Here is a 17528-nt window from a genome sequence, read left to right as displayed (position 1 = left end):
TTATAAAAATAAATCAAATTAATTGTTCTTTACCTCATCAATGAACAGATCCTTATTGTAGCCCATAGAATTTAAAGTCACCCAGAGGTCGCTGATGTCATCGTCTACATCGTCTGCCTCCATCTCGTTCAGTTTTACAAATCCCTTCTTAGTGATTTCATTGTTTTCTAACTCAACTGTGTCTGTAAGTAGAAACACCAGACTAGAAATAAAAGTCTTGTTGTGTTTGGTTTATGATACATACAGAGTATGAAAGCTTTGCTGTGATTGGTTTATGATACGTACAGAGTATGAAAGCTTTGCTGTGATTACACACAGAGTATGAAAGCTTTGCTGTGATTGGTTTATGCTATGCACAGAGACTAAAAGCCTTGCTTTGATTGGTTTATGATAGGTATAGAGTATGAAAGCTTTGTTGTGATTGGTTTATGATACATCAAGAGTACGAAAACAAAAACTTCAAAGATTATAGATCTAGACAGATATGCAGGACATTTAAACTTATATGTTCTGACATATTGCATTGTATAACTATACAGTATCTAATAGATACATTACCACAAATTTATACTTGATATAATGTAATTTTTAACTTGATTTTTCCTTTAGTTACAACATATAAAGGATTCTTGTGAGATCAAATGACATACTTTTTACTTATTTATCCTACAATAAGCCCATGGCTAGTAATTATATACAGTCAAACTTCGATGTTTCGAAGTTCAAGGGACTTGCAGAAAAACTTCGATACAGCGGGACTTCGAATTATTCATGGTCGACAATAGGTCGAGTTTTTTATGATAATGACCATAAATCTTATATAGCTGTTACATGTCCTCGATGTCGTAGTGTCGATCGTCACCTGTCATCCATAAATCATTTTATTAATTAAATAAGTATCATTTTTACTAAACAATTAGATCTATCACATTTTAGCAAAACAGAGAAGTACAAGGCACACTTACGTTAACGGTTTCCCCCTGATGAAGACACATGTGTTTACGTTATATACGAGTATATAAAATGCGGAACCCCTCGGGTTGGGTACCGAGCCCTTCACTAATCGAATCTAAATCAGTTGGAGAATGCATGATTGAATGACAAATAATCGATTTACCCGGATATTTATGCGTAAGTTTGAAACGTGCCACTTAGAGTATGAGTGAAAACATCGCTAATTGTTTGTATTTAAAATCGATCCGCTTGTTTCACGGTTCCTTAAAATCTACTCACCGACCGCTGATTTCAATGGCGGCGGCGATCATTAAAGACGACTACTGGTATGTTATACCAGAGAGATTACATGTCATGGCTTATAAGTACACAATTAATCTATAAATTTGGTCTGATTATTAATTAATCCTATGGTCAGGAGTAGACAACACACGCTATCGTTATCCCTATTGTTAGTCGGGGCTTTTATGGGAGAGGTGTGACATCTTGCCGCGGGGGTCACGACAAACACCTGTCCAGTGGTCAGTACAGGTAAATTTTTTGTTCGAATCATGAGATGTCAATTACCTATAATTAGTTAGCTAACGGGCCGTGAAAAAAGTTCGATACATCGAAAACTTCGATTTATAAAAATTCGAATCATACATAGGTTCTTTAGTAGTGTTATATAGTGAGAAAATTTGGGACCAAGCAAAAAGTTCGATACAGCGAGAACTTCGAATCAACGAAGTTCGAATCATCGAGGTTTGACTGTATATATAATAAGCCCATGCCTGGCAATAAGCCCATTTCTTTTAAATCAGTGTAATGCTATGGTATTGTCCTGCAATAAGCCTGCCTTCTTGGAGCCAAAGTTAATGATGTCTGGGCCTCAGCTTATTCCAGGACAAATATAGCAAATCCCCTTGGAAAAATCTGATGAATTAAATTATCTTAACCAAATTATACACATATATAAGCAAAACCAAAAATACACATTCATTAAGAAGATAGTGACCTTCAACAACAGCCCATTCATCGTCCGTGACCTTGTCCCCGCTCGTCCTCAATGTGAACCATGTGAACTCGTCTCGACTCAGTGTGCCATTTCCGTCAAGATCACTGAGTTCGAATATCTCTTCCAGGGCTTTCCTACAGGGTAATAAGTACATTATTAACTGATTGTAAATAATCTGTACTGATTGGAAGAAGGGAAAATTTTGATGAACTAAACTTAATTGATAAAGTATTTCTAAAATAAAACAGCAAACTAGCATGTATTTTGAATTAAATTTAAGGGGAAATAATACTTATATTCAGTCGAAAAAACGGTTCTTTCAAAATTTTGTCCAAGAATTAACATTTATTAATTCTTGAAATGCTTTTGAAGTGTAAATGTATCACCCCAAAAAGGGGTACAGAATTTTTTTTTATTTCAGAATATCTTATTGTGCAGATTTTAGCAAAATGGGAATTGAACAGTCGTAGCCCATACATGAGCCCTCTTCACTCTACCACTATTACATAATTATCTAAAAGGTGACTCAATGGATTTTGTTCAGAACACAATTTTTCCCGTGTCCATAATATACAATGAGTCACTATTATTGAACTAATACCTGAATGCTTTGGTGATGGATGTTTTCCCGTCCCTATCCTTTCGTACCAATGGTGTTTCCTTTGAGGAGTCGGAGCGACGAGCTTTCAGGTGACATCCTGTCGTAAATGGTAGTAAGTTGTAGGAACCAGCCTTCAACTCACACATAACACCATATTTCTGTGGAACAAAAAACAACCGATTGATGATTGATATCAATGGAAATTGCAAGGATTTTTTTTTTGAAACGGTTCAAACCATTGCTGTTTTACCAAAAAATTGAAGAAAAAAGGGAATGCATTTTTTGGTAGAAAATATGAAATATTTATCATAATTTATAATTTTTTTAATTTCATTAATTTTTTTTCTCATTCTAATGTTAAAAAGAACAAAAGAAGAAAATACCCACTTAAAATCTTAACATCTCAAAATATGTCATTTATTCAGAACGGGATGGGATGGATGGACTAACAGGACGGATGGATGGACGTGGGATATAGATGGATGGATGGATGGATGGATGGATATAGGAAGGATGGACGGATGGATGTAGGATTAAACAATGAGAAGACAGGACAGTACTTACCCCTTTGCCGTCCCGTTTTTCTGTGAACCCGACCACCGATCTTCCTTCACTATCTGGCTTCTTTTTCGTGACAAGTAACATGGTATCTATGGGGGTCGTGTCTCCTATGACTGAAGAATTGAGTAAACACCATTACAATGTTAGTTTGGGGATATGAAAACATTTCAAAATATGGAAAACAATGATGAGATTTGACACTTATGGATAGATTAAATCTGTCAAATGGTTCACGAGATATATTTTGTACATCCAGATTTTGTAATTCAGGTCAAGGGTGACCTTTGACCTTTAACTTTGACCGATGGTCAAAGAAATCTTATCAGATGAAGAACTTGATGGCATAGGTTATGGTATGCATATGAACTTTTTCAATCTTTGTACATCAACAGATGGACAGATGGATACACAGACGTATGCATCAATGGATGGATAGATAGACAAATTATTCAAATTACATATATTGTATACCCATTTTAAAGAGAGGAGGGTATAATGGAAAAAAAAACTTGATATTGGAAGAGTGAAACATGTTCAAAGCCGTGGAAAACACTGATGATGATTTAAGTAACTTACTCATGGATTGTGGAATGGATGGCTGGACCGTGATCCAAACTTTACTTCTCTCATTCAGATTCAGTCTGTAAGTGTGTGTCATCAGACCGTCATCTTCGTCAATAAAGAAACAACCCTTACTGGTAGTTTTGGTCCAGTCCTGCCAGGGAGAATATGTAAACATATCTACAGGATCAAAATTATCGACATCTTCTAGTATTTAAATACCGAGATACATACAGTCTTGCCAACAAAAATTAAGATATGAATATATGGTGAAACATGTTTGCAAAAATATTGATTCCGATTTATGACTTTGGAATATTGAAGAGAAAACCATGATAGTTCTCTGACAAACAATCTCAGCTCCCATAGGCCGTCAAGCTATTGCTATACAAAGGGCAGTAACTCTGATGAGTCAGAATGACTGACGGAAACAATGCTAGGTAATTTACCCAAGAGTAAATATATAATAGACTCAACTTATTGTTAAGATGTCTGTGTATACATTTTGATGGCAAGCCACGATATATAAACTAACTAAAAATATTTGCAGTCTATGTGAGCATAATTGACACCCAAAACGTGACATCAATCCATGCCGTGCTTAAATACAATCATATGCTTCACAAAACAAGAGATCCCAGAGGGATCTTGGTGCCCACCATTGAATGATCTTTATAGGTTCCATGTCAGATTGATCTTTTCTCTACTTTTCCCTTCTTCTAAGTCTTACTAATCTGTGTAAATTCAGAAACAACTCTCTAGTACTTTTCAAACAAGGGGAACCTATATATAAAATTTAAGATTTAGCGATAATGGCTGTCTGTCGGCCATGTTGTTTTCCGATTGGTCCCAAAATGCAATATAATACCAGGGACCAAGGGGAACCTACATATGAAATTTGAGAAAGATCCCTTCAGTACCTTCTGTACAATAGCGATAACAAACTTCAATTTTCAAAATACAAGATGGCTGCCTGTCAGCCAGGTTGTTTTCTGACTGGTCTCAAAATCCAATATGTATAACTAGACACAGAGGGCAACCTACAAATGAAATTCAGAAAGATCCTTTCAGCAATTTCTGATAAATAGCGATAACAATCTTCAATTGTCAAAATCCAAGATGGCTGCCTATCGGCCATGTTGTTTTTCGATTGGTCTCAAAATGCAATATGCATAACTACACACTGAGGGAAACCTACATATGAAATTTGAGAAAGATCACTTCAGTACTTTCTGAGAAATAGCAATAACAAACTTCAATTGTCAAAATCAAAGATGACTGCCTGTCGGCCATGTTGTTTTCTGAATAGTCTCAAAATGCAATATGCATAACTAGGCACAGAGGGGAACCTACATATGAAATTTCAGAAAGATCCCTTCAGTACTTTCTCAGAAATAGCGATAACAAACTTCAATTGTCAAAATCCAAGATGGCTGCCTGTCGGCCATGTTGTTTTCAGATTAGTCTTAAAATGCAATATGCATAACTAGGCACAGAGGGGAACCTACATATGAAATTTCAGAAAGATCCCTTCAGTACTTTCTGAGAAATAGTGATAACAAACTTCAATTGTCAAAATCCAAGATGGCTGCCTGTCGGCCATGTTGTTTTCAGATTAGTCTCAAAATGCAATATGCATAACTAGGCACCGAGGGAAACCTACATATGGAATTTCAGAAAGATCCCTTCATAAGTATCTGAGAAATAGCGATAACAAACTTCAATTGTCAAAATCCAAGATGGCTGCCTGTCGGCCATGTTGTTTTCCAATTGGTCTCAAAACGCAATATGCATAACTAGGCACCAAGAGGAACCTTTATATGAAATTTCAGAATGATCCCTTCGTAAGTTTCTGAGAAATAGCGATAACAAACTTCAATTGTCAAAATCCAAGATGACTGCCTGTCGGCCATGTTGTTTTCCGAATAGTCTCAAAATGCAATGTGCATAACTAGGCACAGAGGGGAACCTACATATGAAATTTCAGAAAGATCCCTTCAGTACTTTCTGAGAAATAGCGATAACAAACTTCAATTGTCAAAATCCAAGATGGCTGCCTGTCGGCCATGTTGTTTTCCGATTGGTCTCAAAACGCAATATGCATAACTAGGCACCAAGAGGAACCTTTATATGAAATTTCAGAAAGATCCCTTCATAAGTTTCTGAGAAATAGCGATAACAAACTTCAATTGTCAAAATCCAAGATGGCTGCCTGTCGGCCATGTTGTTTTCCGATTGGTCTCAAAATGCAATATGCATAACTAGGCACAGAGGGGAACCTACATATGAAATTTGAGAAAGATCCCTTCAGTACTTTCTCAGAAATAGCGATAACAAACTTCAATTGTCAAAATCCAAGATGGCTGCCTGTCGGCCATGTTGTTTTCCGATTGGTCTCAAAACGCAATATGCATAACTAGGCACCAAGAGGAACCTTTATATGAAATTTCAGAAAGATCCCTTCATAAGTTTCTGAGAAATAGCGATAACAAACTTCAATTGTCAAAATCCAAGATGGCTGCCTGTCGGCCATGTTGTTTTCCGATTGGTCTCAAAATGCAATATGCATAACTAAGCACCAAGGGGAATCTACATATGAAATTTGAGAAAGATCCCTTCAGTACTTTCTCAGAAATAGCGATAACAAACTTCAATTGTCAAAATCCAAGATGGCTGCCTGTCGGCCATGTTGTTTTCCGATTGGTCTCAAAATGCAATATGCATAACTAGGCACCAAGGGGAACCTACATATGAAATTTAAGAAAGATCCCTTCAGTACTTTCTCAGAAATAGCGATAACAAACTTCAATTATCAAAATCCAAGATGGCTGCCTGTCGGCCATGTTGTTTTCCGATTGGTCTCAAAATGCAATATGCATAACTAGGCACCAAGGGGAGTCTACATATGAAATTTGAGAAAGATCCCTTCAGTACTTTCTCAGAAATAGCGATAACAAACTTCAATTATCAAAATCTAAGATGGCTGCCTGTCGGCCATGTTGTTTTCCGATTGGTCTCAAAATGCAATATGCATAACTAGGCACCAAGGGAAGCCTACATATGAAATTTCAGAAAGATCCCTTCAGTACTTTCTGAGAAATAGTGATAACAAACTTCAATTATCAAAATCCAAGATGGCTGCCTGTCGGCCATGTTGTTTTCAGATTAGTCTCAAAATGCAATATGCATAACTAGGCACCGAGGGAAACCTACATATGAAATTTGAGAAAGATCACTTCAGTACTTTCTGACAAATAGCGATAACAAACTTCAATTGTCAAAATCCAAGATGACTGCCTGTCGGCCATGTTGTTTTCCGAATAGTCTCAAAATGCAATGTGCATAACTAGGCACAGAGGGGAACCTACATATGAAATTTCAGAAAGATCCCTTCAGTACTTTCTGAGAAATAGCGATAACAAACTTCAATTGTCAAAATCCAAGATGGCTGCCTGTCGGCCATGTTGTTTTCCGATTGGTCTCAAAACGCAATATGCATAACTAGGCACCAAGAGGAACCTTTATATGAAATTTCAGAAAGATCCCTTCATAAGTTTCTGAGAAATAGCGATAACAAACTTCAATTGTCAAAATCCAAGATGGCTGCCTGTCGGCCATGTTGTTTTCCGATTGGTCTCAAAATGCAATATGCATAACTAGGCACCAAGGGGAATCTACATATGAAATTTGAGAAAGATCCCTTCAGTACTTTCTCAGAAATAGCGATAACAAACTTCAATTGTCAAAATCCAAGATGGCTGCCTGTCGGCCATGTTGTTTTCCGATTGGTCTCAAAATGCAATATGCATAACTAGGCACCAAGGGGAACCTACATATGAAATTTAAGAAAGATCCCTTCAGTACTTTCTCAGAAATAGCGATAACAAACTTCAATTATCAAAATCCAAGATGGCTGCCTGTCGGCCATGTTGTTTTCCGATTGGTCTCAAAATGCAATATGCATAACTAGGCACCAAGGGGAGTCTACATATGAAATTTGAGAAAGATCCCTTCAGTACTTTCTCAGAAATAGCGATAACAAACTTCAATTATCAAAATCCAAGATGGCTGCCTGTCGGCCATGTTGTTTTCCGATTGGTCTCAAAATGCAATATGCATAACTAGGCACCAAGGGAAGCCTACATATGAAATTTCAGAAAGATCCCTTCAGTACTTTCTGAGAAATAGTGATAACAAACTTCAATTATCAAAATCCAAGATGGCTGCCTGTCGGCCATGTTGTTTTCAGATTAGTCTCAAAATGCAATATGCATAACTAGGCACCGAGGGAAACCTACATATGAAATTTGAGAAAGATCACTTCAGTACTTTCTGACAAATAGCGATAACAAACTTCAATTGTCAAAATCCAAGATGACTGCCTGTCGGCCATGTTGTTTTCCGAATAGTCTCAAAATGCAATGTGCATAACTAGGCACAGAGGGGAACCTACATATGAAATTTCAGAAAGATCCCTTCAGTACTTTCTGAGAAATAGCGATAACAAACTTCAATTGTCAAAATCCAAGATGGCTGCCTGTCGGCCATGTTGTTTTCCGATTGGTCTCAAAACGCAATATGCATAACTAGGCACCAAGAGGAACCTTTATATGAAATTTCAGAAAGATCCCTTCATAAGTTTCTGAGAAATAGCGATAACAAACTTCAATTGTCAAAATCCAAGATGGCTGCCTGTCGGCCATGTTGTTTTCCGATTGGTCTCAAAATGCAATATGCATAACTAGGCACCAAGGGGAATCTACATATGAAATTTGAGAAAGATCCCTTCAGTACTTTCTCAGAAATAGCGATAACAAACTTCAATTGTCAAAATCCAAGATGGCTGCCTGTCGGCCATGTTGTTTTCCGATTGGTCTCAAAATGCAATATGCATAACTAGGCACCAAGGGGAACCTACATATGAAATTTAAGAAAGATCCCTTCAGTACTTTCTCAGAAATAGCGATAACAAACTTCAATTATCAAAATCCAAGATGGCTGCCTGTCGGCCATGTTGTTTTCCGATTGGTCTCAAAATGCAATATGCATAACTAGGCACCAAGGGGAGTCTACATATGAAATTTGAGAAAGATCCCTTCAGTACTTTCTCAGAAATAGCGATAACAAACTTCAATTGTCAAAATCCAAGATGGCTGCCTGTCGGCCATGTTGTTTATCGATTGGTCTCAAAATGCAATATGCATAACTAGGCACCAAGGGGAACCCACATATGAAATTTGGGAAAGATCCCTTCAGTACTCTCTGAGGATTAGCGATAACAAGAATTGTTTACGGACGGACGGACGGAAGGACGGACGGACGGACGGACGGACCACGGACCACGGACCACGGACGCAGAGCGATTTGAATAGCCCACCATCTGATGATGGTGGGCTAAAAAGCCTAGGACTACGTTGTTTTTTTATGTTAACTAAAAAGTATCAAAAAGACATTTTATACAATACTGTTACACAAATAATAAAAAGAATTGAACTGACTGTGTTTTTTTTCGTATTATTTCAATTCACTTTTTTGTTTGCCAATCTGCACGTGACAAATGAATTTTGAAGAAACAGGCTGTTCCATTTGTCGAACCCCATTGACGAAGTTGCTGAATATGATAAGCAAATGATATATATCACTTGTCATGAAACAAAATGTCTGAGGTTTCATCAGAGACTGTTTTTCTTACCCGTTTATTTTTTGGCTCCTCAGTAAGGTGGCCTAGTTTACTAGCGGGGACATGTTTGACTCCTTTCTTGTTTGACCTTGGTGAAGGTCGTGGCATGTCATCTGGATAAAACAAAACAAATCAAGTGAAAATATCATGCGGATTATAAATCTTCAAAAAGCATGGAACAGAATACAGTGGTAAGAAATGATTATACCGATAACTTAACAATTATTTATGACAGTTAAATTATTTTGATAAATAATAGTTTTGATATCTATCTGTAATATCATTGATCATTCATGTACATTTCAGCATCAATTGTTTAATTTTATTTTTTGTTCACTTTAAAATGTAATTTCAACAGTAAATATTTCATAATCTGAAATGAAATATAGATCTCTCCTATCTGATACAGCTGATATAATTCAGTATTAATTCATATATATTTATATATAAAAAGCCAAAATAGAAAAGGACTTAAATGGTCACCTTGACTTAACCCAATTTGATTTATAATGTACTCTGTTTATCCATTAGATTACTTTCCATAATAAATCTCTTCCGGATACAAATCATAATAATTGAAGTATTGAGTCACAATTACAGCCAACAAAAGCCATTCAAGACATGCACTGATCATGATCATAAGATTAACTCAGCAGTTGAGCTTGCAGTAAGCATCTGATATATAGTTCAGGCATCATATAGATTTTTCTCATCAAAGCGTACATGCTATATTATGGCATTAGATCGCAGATGTTTTATGACTTTACAGTACCCGGCCCAGTTACATCAGTGTTACTGACGAAATTCCCTAGTAACACAAATTTTTCAATAGGAAAGCATATAATTGATTTTAAAGGAAAAACTACTTTTCCTTAAGAAACTAGCTCCTTAAATTCTGTAAAGCATAATTAAAGGCCATGCATGGAGATAAGAGTGATACAATGCTTTAATTTGAAATAAATGGCAGCATATAATTATGACTGTGGAACCTTTATCAAGGTTGTCTAGAGGTCACTGAAGGACACCAAATTACTGTGATTAGGTCTTAAGAGTTTCTCATTGCAGGATAAGCATGTTTAAAAGTCATTTCAATGCATGATATATTTTCATTGCTAATATTCTGATAAAATTATTAAGATTCTGACAGATATAAAGGCATACAAATTTCTTAGACACTGTGATTAAATTTAAGAGCCTGATTTTCCATATCTATTCCCTGAGTATAATGTCCAGTACGACCAGTAGTGGGTCAAACATCAACTCCAATTATTATAAGATGGGCCGATGATACCATGTTGCCCGGCTTAAGAAAAAGTGAAATCATGCTTTGCATGCATGCAGCTACTACAAAAAGTATCCTTTGAAAGCAAGTTTAAAAGATATGTTCATCTTTAAGAACATTCTGTCAACTGGATATATATGAGTTTATAACTCTTGTTTGTGAGGGATAATTCAAGTGTTCGAAGACAACCTTTAAAAAGGAATTCAAACTTGGACAAAAATCATTAAAAAATTCAACCAACTGAGGCTTAAAGTACTGATTGGGCCATGCGTACATGCAGCCCTGTCACTATACACAATCTGTAACTAGACAATGATTTTTAATACCCCAAACTATTCCTTTAGTTGTTCAAATTGTTGTCTGTTCATCATTGTTTGTTAATTTGTTGGGTTTATCGACCCATGAACTCCCATGGTCATTTTGAGGTGGAGTTTCCTTGTAGTAGTTTGTGACTACCTCATTAAACAACATAACTGAGGCCTGTCACACACAATCCAAAGCAATCAGCATAAAATGTCTTCCCAAGAACACCAGCCTACGGTCAGTACCTGGCAACTGCCCCACGTAGGTTTCGAGGTGGATGGCTAGTGATAAAGTGTGGAGACACCTTAACCACTCAACCACCGCGGCGCCTATATGGTATAACGGTAGACAGCCAAACAGTTCATATATAATTTTCACTTGAAAATAAATCAACCAAATTAGTGTCTAATCATGCCCAATGACCCTAATCACTTCAGGTTACGTGGCCCGTACTCTTACTAACTGAGCTATCATGTCTCCTGTCTGTTCAACATAGGCTGAGATCCAGATCAAAGACAATTATATTGTTCAAAATCAAAAATAATAAACTTCAATAGATGCCAACAATCAGCTTGCCGATATATAAATTCATTATTTTTTTATCGGTTTGTAGAGTTCATCACCCAATCAACACCCTTCAAAATCAGAAAATAAACTTCAATAGATGCCAATAATCAGCTTGCCGATATATAAATTCATTATTTTATTATCAGTTTGAAGGGTTCATCACCCAATCAACACCCTGGGGTCATTCTGATAAATGTTCTCCTTGTAGTAGCTGGTGACTACATAAAAATACCTCACTGAACATCACATTGGATGCCTCAAAGCTTTCTATTCTTGCCAAGTACAACCACAAACACATGATGGTCTGAAATCTCAGCTTTCTGAGAAACACAAACTGCCCCGGGTAACGAGATAGAACAACCCACCTCTGGTCTTCACCAGATGTAATATTGCGCTTTTAAACATTGATATATTATAAACTTAAACTAAGCTGTCACCAAAAGCATACAATATTAAAAGCAATAGCACATTCTTTACAATACATAATAATCATTATAAATATAAAACATGCAAAAAAAAAAAAAAAATCTTAACTAAAAAAAAAAATAATTCTTAGAAATAAGAAACTGGCAAAGCTGTTCTATACGAACCTAGACTACATATACTAGGTAGGCAAACTGACACCACAACATACCCATTACAACATAAAGCAATCGTGCTGACTACGTACAGGGGGTAGATTTACCTTCAGATAAGAGAGAACGAGAAAGAGTTTTTCGCTGTGCAGGGACAGGTGTGCTATAAGGATTCTTCTGCTCACCTGTAGTCAAAAGGAGGATGTAGATTTAGGAATACGTTTGAGGTAAGAAGGTTTCGTAAAAGTTGTTGACCAACCATTTGTTGGGAGTTTGTCTGACAGTATATTCATTTCCGGATATACACATACATGTGGTTGTTTGGAAAACAAATTCCTAATTTGTAGTCTTGATATTTGACTCGTGATATCCGATATTTCAGCCACTTCTATTGACCTGACCTATACAGAAGGTCTTCGCGTTGATGTAATATTGTAAGGAATCCTGTGCAGATTACTGTATGTATTAAATTAAATACATTGTAGACGGACGGATCATTTAAATATAAGTTTTTAATACATTTCCTTCCCTAGTTTGACTTGTTGAAGACCCAAAAATGATAAAGTTCACAAAAACTTACTGGAAATTGAAAGAATGACAATATTTTAGTAAATTTTTTTTTTCAATAAATATTTTTTTTATCTGACAGCTGGTAGCAATAACTGTCTTGAAGTCTTAATTGTTTGTTAGAAATTGAGATATCTCATTTCCTTTTAAGAAAAACTAATAATTTGTGATATCCTTTTCAGAAAAAATAATAATTTGTGATTTCCTTTTAAGAAAAAATAATAATTTGTGATTTCCTTTTAAGAAAAAATAATAATTTGTGATTTCCTATTCATAAAAATAATAATTAGTGTAAATACAAGTGTTTGAGAAGATTTGTGACAATTTTTTATGGGAAAAAAGAGTGCAAACCACTATTTTTGAAAATGACAGGATATAATCTGAATATATTTTCTGGTGTGTGGGAGGAAGGTTTGTTAATGTAAAAGTCTGTACTATGAAGCATTTGAAGTGCAGTGAAGTGAATAAACTATCAAGTTACCAAAAAAAAAAAAAAAATAAATGATGAAAATATAAGTGTATTATATATAGGCTATATCATAATGTAGGTTACTAACGTCGTCAATGACGAAAACAATTAAAATTTGGGGAAAATGCCTAAAAAAAAGACTTTTCAGGATAAGAAAAGAATTTTTCCTCAGAGTCCTTTTTTCATATATTAAATTTATCTCATTAAGAAAAAATAATTTGATAAGTATACTTATAAAAATCTGTACGTTCAAATGGAGCTGAGAAATTTAAAGGCGAAGTCACACGTACATCACAAAGGAAATATTAAATATTTAACACAAGTGCAATTACAAAAGCCAGGAGCAGACATACATTAGGCAAAACACCCAGGTAGTATAGGGGTCAAAGTTCAAACTCAGAGAAGTGTAGATTTTCAAAACCGAGTTTTAACAAAGGGAGATAAACATATGTACCTATACTTAGCAATGATCTTCTTGATCCTGACATACCAGCTGAAATGACATGCAGTAAATTGTGACAATCTTGTGCAATTAAAATGTGTACTGTTTTACTTATAAATGAGTGAGGGAAAAAAAAGAATATAAATTAATAGTGATAAAAATAGTGAAGTCTATGTCGGAGGACAGAAATGTACAAAAAAATGTATATATATATTTACTGTTCTGTTCATCTATATATTATGTATATCATAATTGCTATAATTAAAGAATAATATATTGTTAATTGACCTATTTGTAATAAGCACACTAGTGGCTAACATAAGAACTAGGGGTGTATTAAATAAAATATGTACCAGAAAACGTTTTTTTCTGAAGTCGACAGTATAAAAAAAAATTAGGAAAAAAAAATCTTCATTTCTCTTGAACAGTGTTTTCAGGTACAACAGTGAGTTACCTTAATTTAATAAGAAAAAATTAAATCCATCTTCTTCCCAAAAAGAATTTTAGGTAGGTGTTTAGGAGATATATGTGGATTTTTAATTATTAAATCAAATAAATTATTCACAAATCATACAATTGTATATGAATTTTTCTTTTTAAACCTGTAAATAAAACAGACAACAAAACAACAGATTTTAAAAAGAATTTTGTTTTAAATTCTACATAATATTTATCTTTCATCAAAAATCCTGCAAATGAATCAATTATATCATACAAGATTTACAATATAATTTAAATTTGATTGATTCATGCAGTCTATATAAAGCACTTATCATTATATATAAAACAAACTATTCTCACATGATCATGCAGAAACTCCAACTTTGCTATGTACAAGATAAGTAACAATTTAATTGGTAAACCATATCATATCAAGATTTATCAAGAGGAGATCTCTGACAAATCAATAATTAACATTTCTTCTATCATACAGTCATTGCTTTTCCAACTAACTTGTGAAAAGATCATGGCTGATCTTATGTTTGAATTTTTTTCTTTTTATAAATTTCTGCTATAATTATAATTTCTGAAATTGTAAAGCACTCAAAATACTTCAATATTATGTCAAATATGATAGTACAGGTTTGCCATCAAAATTATCTTATTTTAGATCTTACTGCAACCTCAAACAAAAATAAACATATTTTTCAATTATCTGTTTTGTTATAATCATCTGAATATCAAAACATTAATATCGAAAATGTAAAGAAAAACATTAAGAGATTCAAAATTGAAATTAAAAGAAATAGCAAATACTGCTTATATATAAAATATATATATATGAGTTAATTTAGGCAAACTATTTTTAGTGTGATACCAGGTGTTAGTTTCACACATTTATACAACTGAGACAAAAAAACTCTTGGTTCATAAAAGAAGAAATGGAATTCTAGGGTGGAAGCTATTTATATATTAATGTAAGGAGATGAGGCAATAGGACTCTTGGTCTATCTATATTGTATATCCGGACTGAACGGCTATGACATCATATGCAAACAGAATGTCATTCAAGCAGACTGTGATCAATTCAACCACTGAAATATGTATCTGTCTCATTAAATATATAGATATAAATATATATATCTTGGATGGTTTGTTTATTTATTTGTTTGTCGTTTGTACAGGGTTTAAGATTCTCACACAAGCGAGTGTGACATCTATATACATGTACATGAAGAAACGAGTATCGAGGATACACCAACAGCAAGGATCATTATGGATGAGTGTAAGAGACACTTACAGCATTGATCATATACTTTAAGGACAAATGTCAAGGAAATGCAAATAGCCAGGGTCATATAAATGAGGATGTCAACATCATACGAGGACGTCAGTTTCATATGAAGCAATATGTCATCAGTGTCAAATGATGACATCGGTATCATATGAGGATGTCATTGTCAAGGAGACAACAGCAACCATGATCAAAGGGGGACGTCAATGTCATATGAGGAAATCAATGTTGTATGATGACATTGTGTTATGATGATGTCAGTGTCATATGATGATGACAGTCTGAAGTAGACACTAACATGAACATCAATGTCATATGATGAGCTTAATGTCATATGATATGACATCAGTGTAATATGAGAAGGTCATACAGTGTCAAGAAAACACCAAAAGTGCTCAGGGTCATATGAGGTTGGATGTCATGGAAACACCAACAGACAGGATCATATGAGGAGGGACGTCATGGAAACACCAACAGCCATGGTCATATGAGGAGGGACGTCATGGAAACAACAAAAGCCATGGCCATATGAGGAGGGACGTCATGGAAACACCAACAGCCATGGTCATATGAGGAGGGTCGTCATGGAAACACCAACAGCCATGGTCATATGAGGAGGGACGTCATGGAAACACCAAAAGCCAGGATCATTATGAGGAGGGTCGTCATGGAAACACCAACAGCCATGGTCATATGAGGAGGGACATCATGGAAACACCAACAGCCATGGTCATATGAGGAGGGACGTCATGGAAACACCAACAGCCATGGTCATATGATGAGGGACGTCATGGAAACACCAACAGCCATGGTCATATGAGGAGGGACGTCATGGAAACACCAACAGCCATGGTCATATGAGGAGGGACGTCATGGAAACACCAACAGCCATGGTCATATGAGGAGGGACGTCATGGAAACAACAAAAGCCATGGTCATATGAGGAGGGACATCATGGAAACAACAAAAGCCATGGTCATATGAGGAGGGACGTCATGGAAACAACAAAAGCCATGGTCATATGAGGAGGGACGTCATGGAAACACCAACAGCCATGGTCATATGAGGAGGGACGTCATGGAAACACCAACAGCCATGGTCATATGAGGAGGGACGTCATGGAAACAACAACAGCCATGGTCATATGAGGAGGGACGTCATGGAAACACAAACAGCCATGGTCATATGAGGAGGGACGTCATGGAAACACCAACAGCCATGGTCATATGAGATGTTGGAGTCAGAAGTGTAAGACTAATTAAAGACATCAAGTGTTTCGATAAATAAGCACATTGTATCAATTTTTTGTTTCTTCTTTGTGCACAAAATAAAAGACAAATCCAGAGCTTCGAAACTGATTTTGAGCAATGAAAATACCCAGAGCTGTCATGAAACTTGTGTGAAACAGAATAAAAAAAACCTTTATATATAACAGTTTGAAAGAAGTTGATCGAGGTCTAGTAGGTGTGATTTACATGTATCAACATTTTTCTTTGGGCTAAAGTGCATTTTACTCACTTTCATTTCTCAAGACTACTTAAGATAATCTTGCTTAAAGATTCAATTACAAGCACAGATAATGTCAATTTAACATCTCAAATACAACAACAAGAGGTTTAAGACAGAAATCCTGTAATCTAAGCAAAATATATGTACTATTGGTAAGATTTTCTTCCAATTTCAGCAAAAACATAATTCACACAGAGCACAATTATCTCCAACAAACACATTTCTTGTTGAATAAAATCATGAAAGTGTTATTTCCTTTAAAGCAGAAAAGCATGAAGATATCATTTAATTGGGCTATTGCCAATGATGGCTTTCTAAAAGTCTAATTTCAAAAGCGCAAGAAATGGAATCCGGCACCAACCAGTGTAATTGTAAAGTGCAATATTGTCAGCAAAACCCAGATGCAATGTCTGATATTTACCGTGGTGCAGAAATTCCAATAAAAAATGTGAGGTATTGAATATCAAACATTAGCAACTTGTGACATTAAAACTGTGATCATTTGTTGTAAATGAATGAAAATTGACGAAAAGATTTGTTGTCAATTAAAGATCAAATTTAAAGCATTCAAGAGTAGGCCACCGAAAAGATTCATCGCACTCTGGTCACACATCTAGTGACAAGAAAGTAAACTGATACCTGATCTTAAAGATGCATGCGAACCGTGAATTAATTCCCCTGTTCAACAGAAATCATACAAAATATTGTTTTATCAATGTACTTAT

At 35.4% G+C, this 17528-nt stretch overlaps 1 protein-coding gene across 9 annotated transcripts in view; it reads right to left on the bottom strand.

Moving 5' to 3' along the window:
- LOC117326363 (EF-hand calcium-binding domain-containing protein 7-like) overlaps positions 1-17528 on the bottom strand; it is a 44358-nt gene that overhangs the window by 4901 nt on the left and 21929 nt on the right. For 3 of the 9 annotated variants that reach the window (XM_033883076.1, XM_033883078.1, XM_033883077.1), the window contains 8 exons: positions 13572-13610; positions 12192-12266; positions 9367-9467; positions 3690-3828; positions 3117-3226; positions 2553-2710; positions 1952-2085; positions 34-182 (listed from right to left, as the gene is read on the bottom strand). In XM_033883076.1, coding sequence (XP_033738967.1) covers positions 34-182; positions 1952-2085; positions 2553-2710; positions 3117-3226; positions 3690-3828; positions 9367-9467; positions 12192-12266; positions 13572-13610 — 905 coding nt within the window. The remainder of the gene's footprint in view (positions 1-33; positions 183-1951; positions 2086-2552; positions 2711-3116; positions 3227-3689; positions 3829-9366; positions 9468-12191; positions 12267-13571; positions 13611-17528) is intronic. The other 6 variants (XM_033883082.1, XM_033883084.1, XM_033883085.1 and 3 more) reach the window with 3 other exon arrangements.

This window comes from Pecten maximus, chromosome 4 (genome assembly GCF_902652985.1).
Source record: "Pecten maximus chromosome 4, xPecMax1.1, whole genome shotgun sequence".
NCBI lineage: Eukaryota > Metazoa > Mollusca > Bivalvia > Pectinida > Pectinidae > Pecten > Pecten maximus.
This window is presented reverse-complemented; position numbering and strand designations above follow the sequence as displayed.